General features: G+C 38.1%; 1 protein-coding gene across 1 annotated transcript in view; it reads left to right on the top strand.

Annotated features, from left to right (window-relative positions):
• The window catches only part of TET1 (tet methylcytosine dioxygenase 1), a 121,696-nt gene extending 119,543 nt beyond the window's left edge, over positions 1-2,153 (top strand). The window contains exon 12 of the mRNA XM_065408621.1: positions 1,012-2,153. Coding sequence (XP_065264693.1) covers positions 1,012-2,153 — 1,142 coding nt within the window. The remainder of the gene's footprint in view (positions 1-1,011) is intronic.
• The last annotated feature ends 18,793 nt before the right edge of the window (positions 2,154-20,946 follow it).

Genomic DNA, 20,946 nt, shown 5'->3' with positions numbered 1-20,946 from the left:
TTGACTGCACCTCAGTTTCCTTTTCTTTCATTTTAGTTAGGCATATATGTATCACCATCTACTAAAGGGAATACTACTTCTAAAGTTAGTATTCATTAGACAGATACTTGAGCTTCCATATATTTATGGGGCACAGAAGAAACTTCTTGAGAACCTGTCTTTTACGAAAATGTTCAAGAATTCTCTATGGCATGCCAGTTTGTCAGTAAGGCAGCCATTAAACAATTCCAGGTCCTGATCCAAAGCCCATCAAAGCTAATGGGAGTCTTTCCTATGACTTTAGCTCAAACTCTTATTTATTACAAGAACAAGCCATCTGAGGAGGGCACCGAATGAAAGTGCACAATTTGCAACAGGTCAAGAAAGACTAGCTATGACTAAAGAACAGACAAAAATTGAGCCCAATATGTTTCAGACAAAATTTGGAACCACTTTAGTCTTTGGCAAACAAACAGAAGAACAGAGCCAAATCAGTTGTTGCCACTCTGCAAAAATGGATTTACCTGGATCATATCTTCAGATGAATCCACTGAACTGTGTGAATAATAATCTGCTATTTAATTAAGCAGTGATTGTAATAGAGGAAGGTTTTTGTGTTGAATTGGAAACAAGCTAAAATAAACATGTTCTTGGATCATAATTTGGGGTAAAACAGTCACTGAATTATGATAGTTCTAGATATGGCGCTTATTTGATAAAAGAATATTTTACAGAGGGATGAATAAAATAATGTAGGCAAGATCTTTATGCATGTTTTCTGTTTTATACACCGGCATTGACCAATCTATAATGAAGTGATTAAGACACTAATTCAGCAAATACTCATGCATGCCTTAAAGTCATACAAATAGTCCCATAAATTTGATCATTTTGAAAAAATGCAGTCACTGTCCATATCTTCCAAATTATAGAACAAGTGGGGAACATCACTGTAATAGCTATATTTTGAATAACTGAACAAGGAAAAGATACTTACATTTTGGTGTGCATTTTTTTTTTTTTTTTTTTTAGGGAACAAAACAGATGCTTTGCAACCTGGAATAAAAATGGAGCCTTCAGATCATCTTTATGCCCTGAAACATACTTCAAATGCTACTAAAAGTTGCTCTGTATTAAAACAATATACTGCTTCCTCCCCTTTTAAGGTGGATAGTTTACATCCTTATTCATCGTTAACACATAAGCCTAGCATAACAGCAGTGACTGATATTCAACAAGATTTTTCAGTTCCCTACGGGTATTTTGAATGCAGTAGTAAGCAACCTCATGTCACACCTTATATTAAATGTAAGAATTTTGATGTGTCAGTTAAAGATTATACTGGAATTTTGCTGAATGAAAAGAGGAATGGTGTGCCACCAATTCTTCCAGATATTACTGTTTCAGACCACCCAACCCTTAAAGACCCCCTGCACAGTATACTTGAACACCAACCAGACAACAAGCAAAATTGTCAACTTCAATTAGAAAATGCTCCTTCGCAGTCAATCAACCCTTGTGATATGTCAGTACCATTAAACTCTCCAGCAAAGGATGTAACCAGAAATGAAACTAACACATCTCATAAATGTCTAGTGGAAAAAGGTGGCTCCCATCAAGAACAGATTTGTGATTCTAAAGCTAGTGATGAAAAGCAAAAAAATGTGCTGGCAGAACCAATGGATTCTGAAGAAAAAGCTGAGGAAATGTGGTCAGACAGTGAGCACAATTTTTTGGACAATGATATTGGGGGTGTTGCTGTGGCACCTTCTCATGGTTCTATCTTAATTGAATGTGCAAGACGTGAACTCCATGCCACAACACCCATTAAGAAACCAAACCGCAGTCATCCCACACGAATCTCTTTAGTCTTCTACCAACACAAAAATTTAAATGAGCCAAAACATGGATTAGCAATGTGGGAAGCAAAGATGGCTGAGAGAGCAAAAGAGAAGGAAAAAGAAGCAGAAAGATTAGGGACTGAAAATACTGAACTAAAATCTAGCAGCAGGAAAACCAAGCAGAGCAGTGAAACCAGAGAGATTTTCTATGAAGAAAATGAGTTCAACCAAATTCCATCACGCAGAGCATTAACAGTAACTCAAGATAATGTAATAACAGTGTCTTCTTATGCCCTCACTCGAGTTGCAGGGCCCTATAACCATTGGGCATAGGTTTTAGTAGCTGATGCCTTGCCTTGGTGCAGTGTTATACAGTATTTCTTTAAGGTGCTGTTAAAGAACAGAGTCATGTGTAGTTTACTATTTGTTCATCTCAACCATTTTAAGGCTGAGGTAAAAATGGGGATTTATCTTAAACTGTGACTTTATATTTTAACATTTGGTGGTGCTTGAGCACATTTTAAGCAAAAAAAAAATTGTATAGTTTTAATATGTTATAAAAGAAGATTTTGGTTAGGTTATTAACCTTGATTGAATCATTCAGTTTATTACCTTTAGGAAATTATATTTTGGTGCTTTAAATCAAATCTGTTTACTACAGAACAAGTCATTTATAGGGATTTTAACAGATTCACATTTTATGATGTAAAATCAAGTTATACAGTGATTGCTCTACACAGCTCTTGGTGCTTAACCACATCAAACAGTAAAAATAAGCTGAATTATTACTTCATGGTGCCATTGTTCCAACAACTTCCAATCATTGCTAAACAGTCCAAATTACAGATAAACCTTTTAAGAGAACCAATGAAATTTTCTCTCTCTAGAGTTTTCATAATGTATAAAATGAAGTTATCACTAGTGATGGCTGGAAGTTGTTTGTAAGCTGTAAATATATATTTTAAAAGCACTTTCTATTTTTAAAATTAACTTGAACTAGTATAGTATAAGGATCATATTGTCTAAGGTTTGTGCATACTCTACAGAAGAAATCATTTTGTTCTTGCTGTGTAGATTTCCATACTGTTACAATTTCAATATGTATGCTAATAACATATGTGATTGTTTTTAGACTTTCCCTTTTTCCATTGAAGATTTTTATGTTACATATAAACAGAAGAGTAATAAAATGCAGAAACTTTTAATTATTTACAAATATGGAATGAAGAAACATCTTGTCAATGTGTGTTGCTATTGGGAATTAAATAATTAATTTTTTTAAGACAGAAATTATTATGATTTATTTGAGCAATAAGCACATTAGTCTCACTCATCTAAAGCATTGCAAGTTATGTGACACAACCAAATGTTCCTAATGCCTCAGGGGTAGGATCGTTTTGGGATTTAAAAAAAAAAAAAAAGTACCCCCTAGAGTTGCCTTACTCTGTTCAGAAAAAAAGTTATAAAAATAACAAATTAATTTTTTAAAAAGTAAGAAATTTTCAATATCTAATGATTAACAGCAATTTTTAGTTGATAATTCCCTTCCAGAATGTTCACTAGCTAATAAGAATGCTTTTTCAGTTCAGTTTTTTTAGAAGCATGCTTTGTATCATTTTTAACAATGATTTATACATTTCATATGGAAACAGTTGTTAGTTCCAAACATTTGAATTTATGTTCTGCATTTCAGTTGGAAAATTGACACATCACCAAATGATTATGGTTACATTTTGCTAAATGAGGAAAAGTAGACACTCCATTCATAAATAATGTAGCATCCATCCCACTCTTCTTTCTCTGATTCTCCTCTCCTCCTCATTTCTGTTTTATTATTTATTTATTGAATCATCTAATCACCAGACAAAAAAGTTGTTTAAGTAAGGACCTTGTCCTGCAAGCCTTACTCACCTTCTCAATCCAATTAAAATTAGTGGGACTACCCAAGTAAGGCCTACTCTTGTGCATAATGGTTGTGGGATGAGATCCTACGGGTCAAGCTCTACCTTAATTTTACCTGTGAATCCTCACAGTTTATGTAACCCCATAGATGTAACTGAGGTTAGTATTTTCTATTGAGAACTTATACCAATAATATACTTGATAATACTATAATGCAGTGGTGCTGTAACAAAAGTAATCTGAAATGTCTAGATCCACTTTATCTAATACCTAGACAAGGTGCTTTTTTCTTGAAAAGTTCTATAATAATTGTGATATTTACAGTTTTGGTACAAAGAATATGTGAATTTTATTTTGTACACTCAGTGCTAACTAGAACCCTGATCCTGAAAATATTTACACGTAGGAGCAGTTCCAATGATATTGGGCTAAATCTAAAATTCTTATGTAGACTGACTATTGAAATTAACAGGAATTTTGATGGCATAAGGACAGGAGGATTGGACCCATTCTTTGTATTTTATCTAGCTCAAAGTAAAGTTTGTGAAAACCCCATATGCTGCAAATTTTAGTTTAAAACCTGTTAGTTCAAGTACAGGATATGAAGGGATTATAAATCATAAAAAAGTCAATATTATGCCATCATTTTGTACCAGCAGTTTTCTGCTTCTTGAATATGTAAAGTACAGTATACATTAAATCATTATGGTATTTTGTGTGCCTTAGATTTCCATTTTAAAACTTGTCTATTTTTTGTGAGGCTAAGATATAGTAAAAACTACAGCTGTATATACAGTAAGTAGTATTCTAAGTTGCTCCACCTGCTCCAACAACATATTTGCTATCTGAGTACCCTTGTTTAGCATCATGGTCAGTTATCTACCAGAAGGATTACTTTGCTACTAGTAAGTGTCACTGATAGATTTAGACACATGTTAGCTTCACAATAATTTCACTATGCCATACGCATGTATAGTGCAGAATGAAGGAATTCTTTATTTCTCAGCAATTCTACTAAATACCATTTTTATTTCAAATTTAGTAGGAAAAGTTTCAGGGCCGTTATTCTGCTTACAAGAAATTCAAGAAATATTAAAATGGCTGGAATTTCCATTTGAATCCTTCCAGACCTTTAGGCTTGTGTGTGATTAGGCAGTTCAAATGCTAAAAACAATTAATAGAGAAAACAGCAGCTTCCTCAAATAGCTGGGAAGCAGAATGGGTGCATTTTAAATGGCATCTTTAAGTATGGTTGTCTTCTCAGTTGACTATCAGTAGGGACTCAGCAAGTCCAACAGGGAAATCCAGCCCTAATAGATTCATAATGGCAATGTTAAAAGAGAACTGTATGTCTTAACATAACAACAGATATTCATGTTATTAATTGATAGCTGAGAAAACTGTCAGGACTTCTTTATTAAGGTTATTGATACAGCTAAAATATACTGTCCAAACAAAATTATATTGTCTTTACAATGTATAATAAATTTCTAACATGACATTTTGGTAAATCATACCTAATAAGAAAATTAGCTGGCCAAGTTTTATTTCCTGATGTGGCGCTTAGCAGGTTGTGATCTGAAAAGCAAATATTTTGTAGTAAATATACTGCAATATGAGAAATACATCTATTTACTGTATTTACAGCTGTGTGCTATTTATTGTAACATTTCAGAATATTTATCAGTCTTGTGCATACAGATCAATGTTGTATTGAGTAAGGTTGTACTTGCAACAATATTGTCCTCTTAAAAGTTACAAATTTTAGAAAGTGACTCTTTCCCTTCCATCCCACACAACTGCTCTATGACTTCCTCTCACCTTCATAGACTTTAAGGTCAGAAAGGACCATCATGATCATCTAGTCTGACCTCCTGCACATTGCAGCAGCAGGATCCTTCCAGATTGGCCAGCCAGGTCAGGAACCACATCTAAAGACAAGACAGCTAGGAAAAACTGTATACTTCCCTTGATCTGTAACAAACTTATATTGATTTCAATAGGAGTTTATGCTCATAGACAGACAGCACTATAGGGCTCCAAGTCTGTAACTCAGAGTTGACGACAGTTTGTTCTCCCCTCCCACCTTTTATATCACCTCACACTATACCACCACCGACTGTTGCCACACAACTTAGCAACCTTTGATTTTCCAGCAGGAATGTCCCTATACCCTCCCTCTAATAGGCCCTGCACCATCACACCACCTCATTTTGGAGGAAAGGAGTGATGCTCTCTAGAGAATATCATTCCTGTTGGACTCTCAGGGGGCCACTGTTGCAGTAGTACAATAGCTCCCATTGAAAATGTGAGTGTCACCACTGCAATTCTCCTGCACATGCTGATCCAAGGAATGAGGTACCAAGCTGGGATCTGACACTTAGAACCCACAGATAGTAGCAGAGAGTATGACTATAAGGCCATATGACCAGCTCACCTCAAATATTGTAATAATACTGTACAAAACTCATACAAAGACTAATTGCTCATAAGCTACAATTAAGATGTGATCATATCTTTCTGCAAATAATCCTAATTTTATAAATCAATGTTTTGTACTTACAGTGACCACCATTAGAACAAAGTCATGCTTAGTTACCAGAATGTGTCCCTATGCTTAAAATAGGAAATAACTCTAGTATCTGAAGTAACATGGTGTGATAACTGTAGGTAAATGGCAACTTTTTAATGCTTGCTAGTATACATAATACACAATTGTTTTCTCCTTTAAAAACCTTTCAAACACCATTACAGTATTATGCTAACTTTAGTGGGTCAAGTTCTACTCTCATTCACATCTGTACAACCCCACTGCAGTTAGTGGAGCTCTGCAGATGCAAGTGCAGTAGGATTTGGGCCAATATGTTAATATGCTTCTAGTTAAATGTAGAATTTTTAGGAAAGCTTGTTAACAAAATTGTATTTGCATTTTTATATTTAAAATGTAGGGCCCAGTCCTACCTTAAATTACACAGGGGAAGATCAATATGACTCTGTGTGAAATCAGCTACCTGGTCAGGCCAAGTGATAAAATATGCTTTCTAATTTACAGGCTGCATAAATATCTCATTTCTTCTCAAATTTGCACAGAAATACTTGTATTATGGACACGTACTCCCTCCCAATATTTTAAAAATTAATTTATATGCCATTTTTCAGCCTATTTACATGTATCAACATTTGTGATATTCATGCAGTATTAAATGAATGGCCTCTCACATCCATGTGGCAGTTAAAATAGCATTTCTTCAGTAGCGAGATCTTTGTGGCAGGTCTTTGCAGTAAAATTGTCGTCGTGTTTTATTTCTTACGTATGGAAGAGTTGGCTGGCTAACCATAACACATTATGAAAGCCCTTGATCACGCGTTGTGAAATTATAGATGAGGAATAGGCCAATCACATATGGAAACTGTTTTTTAATTTAACCAAGTGGCTGTTCAACCAGTAACAGCTATAAGGCCACTTTATCATCAAAAAGTAAAGTGCAAAGAAACACAATAATTGTGTTATGACATTCTGGCATTGCCTTGCAATCTCTGATAGGGATATGTCATCACATCATGTCACTGTGTACTGATGTATGTTAATTCCGTTCCTCCACTTCCTCTTGCGGAATCAATTTCTTCTCTATTCTCTCTGCCCCAATCTGTACTGGCCTCTGGAAAAAGAGAGGTCACTCTTACTTTGATCTGCCAGATACATGTACCCTGGACAGAGACGTGAGCACTGCTATAATTGCTCACTCTGCCTCAGATCCAGATAGAGCAAGTGGAGGACTAATCGGATATATGAAGCCCAAAATAGTTATAAACCAGGCTATGAAGAACCGCATGCAGCTTGTGAGCCCTGACTTGAGTTGCTCCTTAAGCTGTTTCTTGGTTGCCTAGGTACTGTATAGCCATATCACCACTGTTTATTTAGATATATCAAATTTTAAATACACAATCTTTTTTTAGTAGTGTGTAAAACTATGGCACATTTATATCCATCTCTTCCTTTTTAATCTTATGTTAGAAGCATGGTCAGTGTAAAAAGTACTGAGATTTTGATTGCTCAGTATTTTAGTGGAGTAGAAGTGAAACCACAGATCAGAGTTTTCTGGGATTACCTGATATTTTAGACAAATTGTCTTGAATTATATTGTTTATATGGTACTGATGTATGCTGCTGTAAAAACTATATGAATGCTATTCTCCTGGGACTCTGACAGAGGAGAGACATGTATCACTTGAGGCTATCCCAGGGACCAAAAAATCTCTAATGATATTTAATTAGGCACAAGTATGTAGAAGATTAGGAATAGCCTGTAAATATTATGGGCCAGATTCTGATTTGTTACACTCAGGTACATCCAGAGTAACTCTACTGAAGTCAGTGGAGTTACTCCATAGATACGCAGGTGTTACTGAGATCAGACTCTGTCCATGCTAGCGATTGCCTCTTTCCTTCTATGGATGATTCAGAGTTAGTACTCACTTCATGTTAACTTTATCATTATATTAAAATATTTTAGATGTTTCAGAGGAGTTAGTTAAATGTTTCTGTTTGAGTGTAATATTTAAGTGTCATTTGTGTGCTGCTTTGTTTTCTAAAGAATGGAGATAATTCTCAGTGTATACTGTATCTTCTCCCTCTAGGACATTTTATTTGCTAGCTTCAACCCTAGGCATTAACTTCTGTTCTGTATAGATGACACTGAACTCTACAACTCGCTCAGTTCATGCTTTGATTCCTTTGTAGCTCATCTGCTGTATTTACCCATTTTGTCTGTCAGTGCTTGGTGACCCTATAGCCTTCTGCTGTTGAATGCTTTAAAGACTTATAATTTCCTGCATACAAGTCTTCTAATTCTCTTTAACACAGACCTTTGCTCCCAAGGGTAGCAATGTAAGCGTCAGCCTTGCTCCTGACTTTTGTTTTTTAATCTCACCTCTCCCTTGTCTGTAAATCTGTTTATCTCCACCTCTGAAATGTTACAAGAATTTATTATTAATGTAACTCTTTCAAAATCTATATTTATGTCAATCATTTTCTGTCTTAATTCTGATAGTTCCCTTTTTTATCATCCTGTTATAGCCTTACTCTTCCATGGAGTCCAGAATGCTGCAGTTAAATTACTTTTTCATTACAAGAAAAAGGGGCATTTCAGTCCATCCCTTCACCTTCACTATCAATCTTTCATATCCACTTGTAAACTGCCCATTTATTTTTCAAAATTCTCCATAAACTTTTGGCATTCTACCTTTCTGACCCTCTATCCACAACAAAGTCCATTTTGCCCACAGTCTCAGCTCTCCACAGCTGAAGATCATTCTTTGCTTGTACTTGCTGTATCTCTGGCATTCTGTCCTTCCTTCTGTATGATTTACTCTGTTTAGATCTTAACATAACAGATAAGATTATGACTGTCCCTGCAAAGACCCACAAGCAGGAGATGGTGCTTCTTTGTGTCTTCTATTTGTCCCTGTGCAGGGATCAGCCATAGTCCCAGTGGGAAGTTCAAGGACTGCATAAAGTTAGTGCCACCACTGGCACTAGACTCTCCAAAGAGGAGTGGAGTTATGGATTTGCCTTTTCTTCCTCCCTCCACAGCAGCAAGCAGGGCTGATTTGGCTTGAGCAGGAAGGCGTTGAACATAAACTGCACTGTGAAAGGGTGTAGGGGTTCCAGTTTTGCTGTGTGCTTCTCCACTCTGGGTACGTCTACACTTACTTCCTGGTTCGGCGGCAGGCAATCGATCTTCTGGGATCGATTTATCGCGTCTTGTCTAGACGCGATAAATCGATCCCGGATCGATCCCGGAAGTGCTCGCCATTGACGCCGGTACTCCAGCTCGGCGAGAGGAGTACGCGGCATCGACGGGGGAGCCTGCCTGCCGCATCTGGACCCGCGGTATGTTCGGACTAAGGTACTTCGAATTCAGCTACGTTATTAACATAGCTGAATTTGCGTACCTTAGTCCGAAGTGGGGGGTTAGTGTGGACCAGGCCTTTTTGTTACAATTCTCTTTGGGACTCCTACTATTCCCCAGCCTCTTCTGACTCCCTCCACCCCAAATGGGCTGTAGCCATAAGCTACATTTTAGCCCAAATCTTCCCATTCTTTTTAGCCTACAAATGACACTAGATCCTACTCAGTACTGCATACTTCAGTTCTTCCCCCACCATAGCTAATCTGCAAGAACACTTGCATGTTTATCACTTTTAATGTCAATTCTTTTCTTTTCTCCTACTGGATCTTCATCCATGTCATTTTTCCTTTTATGAGTTGCTGTGCCCAGCTTGAAAGTCTTCTCTCTTTTGCCTCTTTCTGTTAAGCATTTTATGACACTTTGTATGAAGGCTGCTATGTCAAGATAAGTTGTACTGTTGTGTGATTCAGAACCCGCAGAGTTAATTCAAATGAAATGAAATTGATGTTACTGTGACACGGTGTTCATTGGTGTCTAATTCTAAAATGCGAAAAGCTCCCAATGATTTATTTGCAATGACTGCAGGATTGGGCCTTAAATTGTTTTATATGTTGAGTCATACATCAATCACTGTTTCAGGTTGACAACATTTTTAAATGTGGCTGTACTATCACTCAACTGTTCTACCCACTTTGTGCGCCATTACAGCCTTCCACAAAGTCAAAGGGCACAATACTGTTATAAATAGATGCCAAAATGTTCTATGCGTAGGAAGTAGAACACAATTGACAATTAAGCTACATAGAGATGTCACATGCAGTAGACTGACTGTATTAAAAAAAATTGCTGTTGTAGCTTCACATTGGAATAGATGTCAATCATTTGACACTTAATTGATATCACAATTGTTGCCACAGAACATTTTAATACTGTATTGTGGAAGATTTTATGAATTGTTTGATAAACATTTTAGATGTCTTACTTGTTTCTTGTTATATACTATTATAATGCAAAAGTTTTTTTTAAAAATATAAAAATAAAGGGCCTTTTTCTCATTTACGCTAAGGCCCTTTAACACCCCTCTGGGAGAACAAAATGACATTAAAGTGGAACTGAATGAAACTGACACATAGTAAGGTGTGTTAACTCTAGCAGGGTGGTGTAAAGAAGTCTTAGTGTAACTGAGAATCAAGCCTCAAAGTTGACTGTGCAGTCATCAATGGATGATCTTCTTTACAATATCTCTGCTGCACACATATTGGCCAGCGAGATCCAAATCATTACGCTGGTGTTTAGTTTAGAGAAAATTAGAAATGTAGTTTAGAAAGATATTCTAATCTAGCTTCTTTTGTAGGATTTAGATATCCAACTGTAGGCTGACCTTCTTTCCCCTCTTGCCTACAAAAAGAATGTGGTAAGGGATTTGTACCTCAAATTAGTGACCTGGCTATAGAACTGGTAGGATTGTGAATAATATTAATTGCAAATTTGGGCAATTTTTCCTCAAATAATTATTCACAACGTTTTTATCATTATTATTAGACAGCTTTACTTGACCACTTGAAGCGGGGTTGTGAGAATTCACTCAGCTCCATTCTCTGCTGACATAAGATCCAGTGAGGTTTGTTATACTGTGTAATATTGCCACACTACAGGGAAATGTGAGGCACAAAGCTAAAAGCCAAAGTTTTCTCACCACCCTAATTTTGGTGATATTAGACAGCGAAACCATTAGCCCAATCCTGCATGCCTGAGTCATGCAAAACTTCCATTGCTGCCAGTGTGAGTTTTGCATTAGCAAGTATTGAGCCTCATCATCCTATACTATTGTATTGGAATTATAAAATGATCTCCTAAAAATAAATAAATACTGGGGAGAAAAAATTTTTTGCTTTTCATTCTTACATGTCTAAACTGTGGTGATACTGTACATCACCATAACAGACTTATTTTTACTTTTGTGAATGTCACTTTATAATTCTAGCAAAACACAAGGCAACCTTTGCATTCTGAATGTTATGAGCCTCTAGTCCTCAAAATATCTCCCAAGATTAAAAAAATTATTACAAATCCAGAGAGGCAAACTGAATATTCCAATATAGTTAAAAGAAAAATCTGTTTAAGTATTAATATTGGACATTTAATACTTTAACATTAAATTCTTCTACTATTTCTTTGCTGAGTTTGGAAGAGGACAGTTCTTGGTAATGTCACAATATCATGACATGTCATAAATGCTTTTTAAAAACTTGGCGTTACCAGACACAACAACATTATTTTTTAAGGCTACAATGTTACATTCAGCGAATGCAGTTTGATTCTATCCTGACTTTTATGAAAAAACTAAAAAGGTACAGTATGCCAAAGCAGAAAAATTGATTTTTGTTTGATCAATATATTCTGTATATTTCTTGATTTCTTTATATGGAATGCATTTAATATTTATTTTGCAGCTTTGAACTTCTGTGTTTTGGGGATTTGGTGGTGGTGTTTTGTTTTTTTGTTTTTTGGTGTTATCAACCTACTGTATTTAGACCTGAAAAAATGAAATAACTTTTGAAAGACAAATACAATTTTCTTTTTAACATTAACATGTTTTTAGTTCCTAATGGAGAAAAAAAAACAGAAAGAAAAAGCACTTCATTATGTCACAGTATGTACAGAAGAAAGTTAAAAAGTTACTTCATTTCTCATACATTTGGGACCCTATTCTCATCTAGTGTAAATCCACATAGTCCCATTGAAGTTCGTGGAGCTATGTGGATTTACATCAGTGAGGATCTGATCCTTGAAATCTTCTCTGCAGCAAAGGGAACTCTTACCAGCAGTACTTGAAGACTTGTGAGTTGTGACTGCATGTTACTTGAAAGACTTACTTAAACTATGTTTTTGGTGCAAGCAGTTGTTGTACACGATTTCATGTTTATGTAGCAAGATGCATTGAAATGTTGATAATAGTGTTGAAACATACATGTAAAGATTGTTGTTGTGGAAATTGTCTGTTCTGTTATATTTTTCTTGTGTGTCTCATCTGTTTAGAACGTAAATTTTCATTTTTTTTATCGTCCTAACTGAATAAGGCTAAATGAATACTGTAATTGAAAATATATTTTAAATCTTGTCATGAGTTTTTAAAAAAAGACTATTACAAATTGTATCATTCCTGATTACACAGAACTTTGTGGGTGGTTTTAAATAAATTTTATACTTCTATTTTGCACTCAGTAGTCTAATTTTTCTTTCCTATCTTTATTAAATCGTTATGTTTTGTAAATATGCATTTCAAAATAGCAATACTATTTTTGTGTTTCCAAACACAAATAAAAAGAGTAGATTCCTGATCATATGTGGCCTGATCCTGCTAAGACAAAATGCATGTTGAAGTCATTTGAGGAGGACAGGAGGACTGGGCCACTACAGGCCCCCATTCCCTGCATCTTGTTCCAGTATCAGGGCCATAGTATGTAATGTAGAACAAAATCTTACACCCATATAATTGAACTTATTGCTGAAACAAATAGTATTTAAAATTTACTTTTATGTAAACGTTTATTTTATCAAGCAATAAATACTGATTCCATAGCTAGGAATATTTTGGTATTGTAGCACATATGAGGATGCTAATAATCTTTCAGCCAAATATGCTGTGCCTTGGAGGCAGTTATGCTCACCAACATCATGGTAGTCTCTGGATTCTGTACACTGAATACATCTTTTCTCTTTTATAATTAGTAAAATAAAAGCAATTCCTTTTCATCTTATTAAGGAAGGGGTTAAAAAAAAAATAGTAGTTGTCATTAGTTTTCTTATAAAAGTATTCAGTTTTGTGAAGTATTTCCCCAACAAAATTTTCCAATCTTATCATTAACACTTTTGGTTATATTTGGGTATTTATTTATGGTGAACACAAACCGACTGATTCACCCCTGCTGGAGTCCAGGAGTACAGTTTGATCCCATCTAACCCTATGGGCTAGCTGCATTGGAGGGGGGAATCAGCAAGTGGAATCAGTATCTCTTGGGATTCCTGGCCCTTCTCTCACCAATCCCTGCTTGTTTATTTGCAGGGCTGAGGTATGCAGTACAAAACCCCGCAGCAACAGATGTGGTCAAAAATTTTGAATTCTTGTTTTTCAGCAAAAAAGACAAAAATGTTAGCCAACATTGTTGCAAAAAGTGCCCCACAGCAACTCTCAGGCTTGAGGCTCTGCTCTCACTACTGCCATTAATACAGTACTACATAGAAAGAAATTCTGTTCTGAGGAGTCTGTGACCATTCAGGTTATTTTTCTCCTTTTGTTTATTTTTATTTTTTTCAGTTACAAAAATTCAGTCCAAAAAGCTTATACACCTCTACCCCGATATAACGCTGTCCTCGGGAGCCAAAAAATCTTACCGCGTTATAGGTGAAACCGCGTTATATCGAACTTGCTTTGATCCGCCGGAGTGCGCAGTCCCGCCCCCCTGGAGCGCTGCTTTACCGCGTTATATCCGAATTCGTGTTATATCGGGTCGCGTTATATTGGAGTAGAGGTGTATTATCAAGTTCTTTCTGAAAACTGGAACCCCCAAAAGTTAGGAAATTCTACTGGTCTGAGGTTTCAGTTACAGGAAGGCTCCTTTCCAATCTGGGCGGATACAGGCCTGTGGCTTTTTATAGTGACTGATCCACCAGCCTTGCCCCCACTTTTTCTCCACATCATACTTAACAACTCTTCCAACAAATACATATTTTCCACAGCCAAATATACACTTTATGTTAAGAGTTGGAGGCAGATTATTATCTGAATATGTACAATGAATTTTCACATGTCAATATTGTAAAACATGTATGAAGGGTAATAGAATATTTATGTACCTTTAATTTTTTAGGGTCGTAGGGCTTTAAATTGTTGTGTTCTCGTCACATATTTTGCATATGAGTTACATTAGTTATTGCAGCAACTCCAAGTTAATTTTTTTTTGTAGGGGCTATCTTTCAGTGTTTAGAAGCATCCCACTATCTGATAACTACACTGAAGGAACATGATACTGCAGTTCAAATACTGTCTGTGATATCTTAATGATTTTTATGCTGGTCATAGACAGATTTCCATTGAATACTGTTGGTTCATATTTTTGTAAATAACCCTCCAGAGAATCCATTGTAGAACAATCTTTAGGATTATTCATTGAGGGTTAAATTCTGCGAAGTGTAAAGGGCACACAAAGTCCTACATGCATCTAAACTTGACTTACATCTTAAAATGGGAGTTAAGTAGTAGGCAGGGCTTTGCAGGGACCTCCTGCACTACAGTGAATTTTAAACTCAGACCTGATTTTTTTTTTAAACCACAAACAAAATTGTGCTTTAGCTAATGCTGTTTTGGGTTAAGAATTGACATACGTGCTTTAATGTAAAAAAAAAAAATACTAAGGAAACCTGCTATGTGTTTTGGATCCATGACACACTGAAATAAATGTAAAAATTTTTTTTAAATCTAATCCCAGACATGACATTAGCTACTGGTTGAACAATGACCCTGTGTTTTCCGAAGGCGAATCTAAATCACTCCACCATCTGCTCACAATCTGATCTACTTTTCTGAATGGTCATAATCCTGGTAGAACTTCTTCTGCTTGTATACCAGACAAAAGTTACCCAAAATTCTTAACTAAAGCATTTCTTCCAAAGGGCAGAATCTGAACCTTCATCCCTGCTATATTCTGCTGCCCAGCTGCTCTCCTAACAAATGGGTAGTATTTCTCACCTGTGCCATTCAGAGGAGGTCCAAGGTTACTTGTAGAGGCTGCAGGATGGAGTTGCACCTCTTCCATTTAGGCCACCAGAAATTTTGCCTCCTGCTGCAGAAGTTGGCTGTTCAGTTTCTTGTGACCATTTTGTTTTACAACCTTAAGTTGTATCCTTTTTCATATAATAGCAACTTTGGTTCAGCTTCTAGCACTGCTGTCCCTCAATTAGGGAAACTTTGTAGCACTAAGGGTATAGCCCTCTGGTTCCTCAGGTGCAGCCCCCCTTCAGCAGGCTCCCTCTACGTCCCCACCACAGTAGTGGAAAAGCCCTGCAAGCACTGAGTCAGGTGATGGTCCAAAAGGTGTTACAGACAGCTTTTCAGAAGCCACCGAGGATGATCTGGGTCCTGCTGCTCCAAGACCCAACTCTCACTCTGCCAGAGCATGAGACTTTGAGTTGGACTGTGCAGCAGGTCCTCGACACTCCCACCACACTGTGGTCATGAGACATCTCAACCAGGAGCATGAGGATTCCCAAGGAGAGGAGAACTCCCCACTGCCTGCTCAGGTGTAAGTGTTCCAAACGGCAGAGATTCCAGGTCTCTAAAAAGGCAAAAGCAAGCATCCCCTTTGCACGGAAATAATTTGCATTGTTAATGGGCAAGTGGTTTTAAAATCACAGTTTATACTTTGTCTCCTTTGCCCTCCTACCTTGAGGAAGTGTTTGCTGGGGTATTTTTCCTGAACAGAAGCTGTCACTGTGCTCTGTATGGGACTCCCTGCAGCATGTTTGGGCATGAGGAGAAGCCTGTTATTTCAATGAAGCCAGGCCTCCAGCTGCAGCAAAATAGGAAATGGGCTTGTCTGGCTTTCAGCCCTGCAGATCCTTGCTCTGCCAGGGAAGGAGACTCGGAATGCAGGCAGCCGCAGAATAGGAATTGTGCCACTCTGCTTCTCAGCCAACAAACACTTGATCTTCCAGGGAAAGAAGCTCAGACCTGAAAGGTGGGGAGGGGTCCCACTCCATAAGCTGGCCAGAACAGAGGCACATAAGGACTCCATTCCCCATGCAGCTGTGTTATCATGGGATTACAGATGGGTAAGTGAAAAAGCCTTTCCCAGGTTCAAAATGGCTCCTGATTTACCATGTAAAGCCCCATGAGGTACTAGGTTTCTCCTAAACTATTCAAATGTGTGCTGGGTAGGGGAAGAAGGCAGACAACCTCCCAGGGTCCAGGGACCTTCTAGTGGGCTATTCCCACAATCAAGGTATTTGTCCTAGTACCCTCCATTAACTATCTCTTGTAAATAGCCAATGGGCAGTACCAAACACACACTAACCCTGACCAAAAAAACCCAAACACATCCCAAAACACCGTTGACTCTCCGAAGACAGGAAGACAGTGGCTTGCATGAAATTTATTAATTTTCATAATAATAATTAAATAACTTCCTGCTCAAGCAAAATTAGAAACAGCGTTTCCCAGACTCTCTTCCTTTGAGGACAACATAAGATCCAAATGAAGTCTTCTGATTAAAACCAAATGTTAAACTGAAATGTTACATAAAAACAAAGACATATTCATAAGTTTGTGAACCGATAGTTGGCTCAGCAGAACCTGTCCTAGTGAAAGGCACAGACACACCTTCAGAAGGGGACTTCCTTCCAAAAGATCTCATAAACCATCAGAGTAAGGACATGACATTGAAATTTCAAAGCCATTGAGACCAAACCTATTTTCTATACATAGTAAAGAAAATCTATGTGGTGGCAGGTGGCTTTAATAGAACGAGCATGCATAGGCAAGCCAGCATGCTCCGCTGTATGAAAGCCAACATTCCGTGGCAGCTGGCAGGGGAGCCTCCAGACGTGTCAGTCACAGGAAGCCTCCAGACATGTGTGTGTGAAGTGAAGGGGTTGGGTAGAGAAAGGGGTTTTTAGTGATTGTCTTGCTGCTTTGTGACCTACAGTCCCACTACTGCAGAGGAGAGATGTCTCCAGGCTGTATTGCTCCTGTCCTACAATATAATTCTGTCCTGTTTCCACATAATGGGCTTTAAATAACTAGCTGAAACATGTTAGATTTTAATTCCTTGTTTTTTTTAAAGAAACCCATCACTTCTTTTTTATTCCATTGTTATTTTTTTTTATTCAAGACTTTATCATTTCAGCTCATTCATATTATTAATCAGAGCGTTTGGGAGGATTTGCTCCATAGCTGAGGCAACAGCTGGTCCAATATTAATTGAACCTAGCAGGGCTGTATGCAAAAATCTGTACTTTGACTGTACTTGCACTGCTTCTGTCTGTACTGCAGCTTCCCTTGTGAAGAGAGGTTTTCATTACCCAGAGTAAGAGCCTTCTCCTCTATAGCATAGCCACCATCTTGAGCAGCCTTCCTCTATTGCCTCATTCTCCTTCAAACTCACTCTCTCACTCACTTTTCATCTAATTTAAAAATTCATCCAGAACCATATGTTGTCCATTCCTTTTAACTTTTTTGTCTACTAACATATTTATGTTAACTTTGTGGGCTGAGTCATCCCTGTTGTCATTCCATGGAAGTCAGTGGCTGAACCAGGCAATTACTGTAATAATTAATTCTGTGAAACATTATGGGATATAGTTTGTATGAGCAATGGTATATAAAATGAAGTCATATGGTATACTGACTTGGAAAATTACTTTGTGGGGTGTGGGTCTAATTTGGAAATCATTGTGTGAAGCTTTTAAAGCTTGTCTGAGCGAGAGTGTGTTAATTATTTGTACTTCCTCCAGCGTTCATTATATTTATTAAAGGTAAGCATACCTTGGCCACTTGGTTCTACCACCTGTCAGCTGTAGGAACTTTGCCAACTCAGGTAACTTGAGCTTTGTTATATCTGGGTGAATTGTAGAGAAGGCTGATTGTGCACTACTATATGCATCTAGTTAAGAATTGCATCTGAATGGCATAAACTAGAGCAGAATGCAACCATCCTCATTTTTAATACAGAGTTCTTAGCTGGGGAAGCTGTGAGTACCAGCTGGCAATGTAATCTGCTACATCAAGATGGATCACCATGAAACTCTCAGTCTCACTGAGTGTAACAGAGTGACTGTCCCCTTAAGGTAGTGAGGACTAGTGGTCAATCCAACACCTGTTTATGGTTGAAGGGCCTGGGATCAGGAGCCTTGTGGAGTGGGTGGGGCAAGGCTCCCATCTCTCCCAGCCAGTCAGGACAAAGAAGGCTGTATATATACACTGGGAAGAAGGCTGTATATATACACTGTCTCTTCCCTCAGAATGGAGGAGGAGATAAAAAACAGGTGGAGTGTGAGCAGACTTTTGCATCCTTGAGACTGGCGTTATGAAATCTCAAAGAATATATAATTTTGTAGCCATTACAACAGCTGAACTGGCAGGAGTAACATTAGCATTCAAATGGATAAGGGACATATAGCCTAGCTGCACCTGTTATCTTTTCAGATTCTCCATTTAAAGGGGGTACCTCAGAAAGCAGGCATGATCTAAAACATTAAATATTGTTTTTGACAATAGCGTAGTAGGCTTCAACATGAACAAAATACTCGCCTGGATTACAGCACACACTGAGATACCTGGCAATGAAATGGCAGATAAAGAAGCAAAAAAATATTTTAAAATGGAGAAATTGATATGAAGATTCCTTTGAGTAAGGGGGAATTTAGGAGCTTAGTTTTTAAAAGGATTTTAAAAGGAATGGCAAGAATTGTGGATCAAGGAGAAAAGAGGAAGAAGATTCTATGAAGTGTGCCCTAAAGAGAGGATAATGCACTACTCCAGAGTTATGAAAGGATCAGTGAAGTACTTGTATTTATACTGTTAACTGGTCACTGTGGTTTGAACAATACTTTTTATTGATCAGAGACACAAAGATGGGCTATGTAACACATGTAAGGTTAAAGAAGCAGTTGAACCCAGGAAAGAAAGGCTCTTTCTGAAGAATTCAGAAGCTTTAAGGTGACAGAATATACTATGAGGGGTATAGTGAGAGTATTGGGAAAGTAGGGTAACATTAAAAAAACTCTATTATTAGAGCAGGGTAAGAGTGTAGTCAGGAGTGCCGGCAGCTTTTCTGCCGCCCTAGGCGGCGGAAGGTCCCGCCCCGAAATGCCGCCCCCCACAGAGGTGGCGGAAGGTCCCGCCGCCGAAATACCACCGCGATCGTGCCCCCCAAATTGTAGCGCCCTAGGCGACCACCTAGGTCGCCTAATGGGTTGCGCCGGCCCTGAGTGTAGTGGCATAAACATACCGGAAATATCGTAGGTGGCAGTTAGATTCAGTAGATGAGTCTGCTTCACAGTAACACATAAGAGGAATGGAGCAGACAGCAGTAGGGGAAGGACTGCTAGCAGTAGACCTCTTAGCCTAGGGAGGTAAGGGAAAGAATGATAGAGGCAGCTGCTGAAAGAGTTCCTGGAGGAAGCCGCTGGGCAAGCTGCTAGAGGAGGTGCTGAGAGTTCAGAAATACAAGCCACAAGAAATTACAATCATACCACCTGCGTAGGGTTGCCAACTTTCTATTGGCACAAAACCAAACACCCTAGCCCTGCTCCCTCCCCGCAGCCCCACCCCCTCCCCCTCCCCAAGACTTCCTGTGTAATCTGATCTTGTTTAATAACCCGTGGCCCTTGAAGCCAAGGGGAGACACTGCACAACCTCTGGCCCCTGAAGCCAAAGGGAGGCCAGGATTGAGAAACACAGGACCCAAGGAAAGAGGGCCGGGCAATCCCTGAACCCAAGAGAAGAGACTTGGACAGAGAGCCTTTATTTCAAGTTTATTTGAACTTACTAAAGCTGAACCCCAGCAGGGAAATTTTGTCTTTAACTCTGGACTGTGCCCTGCAAGAAGAGAAACTGAAGCAGGGTGCCACAGAGACATACTTGGCTAGCAGGAGGCAGTACAGGGCAGGTTACCCTTTTACATTGTCACACCTTTGTACATGATACAGATGAAGGCAGCTGTGAGTTGCATTGTAAAACTCTGTGGGCTGTGGTTCAGCCATCCGGCAGATAGGGTTCCTTTCTGAAGGAAAGTCAGACTGTCTTCTCCTATCCATACACTTCTAATTTCAATGTAAAGAAAAAACAAGTTACAAGAATAGGATAGATTACATGATCAGATCACACAGGAAGTCTGGGACTGAGTCAGGAACTGAACCCAGATCTCTGGAGTCTAATCCAGGGCCCTATCCACTACATCAGGGATTGGCAACCTTTGGCATGCGGCCCATCAGGGAAATCCACTGATAGGCCAGGACAGTTTGTTTACCTGCAGCATCCGCAGGTTCGGCTGATCGCAGCTCCCACTAAAGCAATATGGTTTGGAGCATAGGATGCATACATGTGTGAAGACACTGGAATAGAAAGTTTTAGAAATGGCTTCCTAATGTTTACAGATATAATATACAAAATCATTACTATTGTTGTAATTTGTACTTGTTTTTTAAGTTTGTTTTTTAAAAAGAGCAATGTTTTTTACTTATGTAATGAGGGAAATGGAAGAATGAGATAAATGCTTTATGGACCCTTAAAATACAGTGGGGCAATGCGCGTG

The sequence above is a fragment of the Emys orbicularis genome, chromosome 7 (genome assembly GCF_028017835.1).
Source record: "Emys orbicularis isolate rEmyOrb1 chromosome 7, rEmyOrb1.hap1, whole genome shotgun sequence".
Classification (NCBI taxonomy): domain Eukaryota; kingdom Metazoa; phylum Chordata; order Testudines; family Emydidae; genus Emys; species Emys orbicularis.
This window is presented reverse-complemented; position numbering and strand designations above follow the sequence as displayed.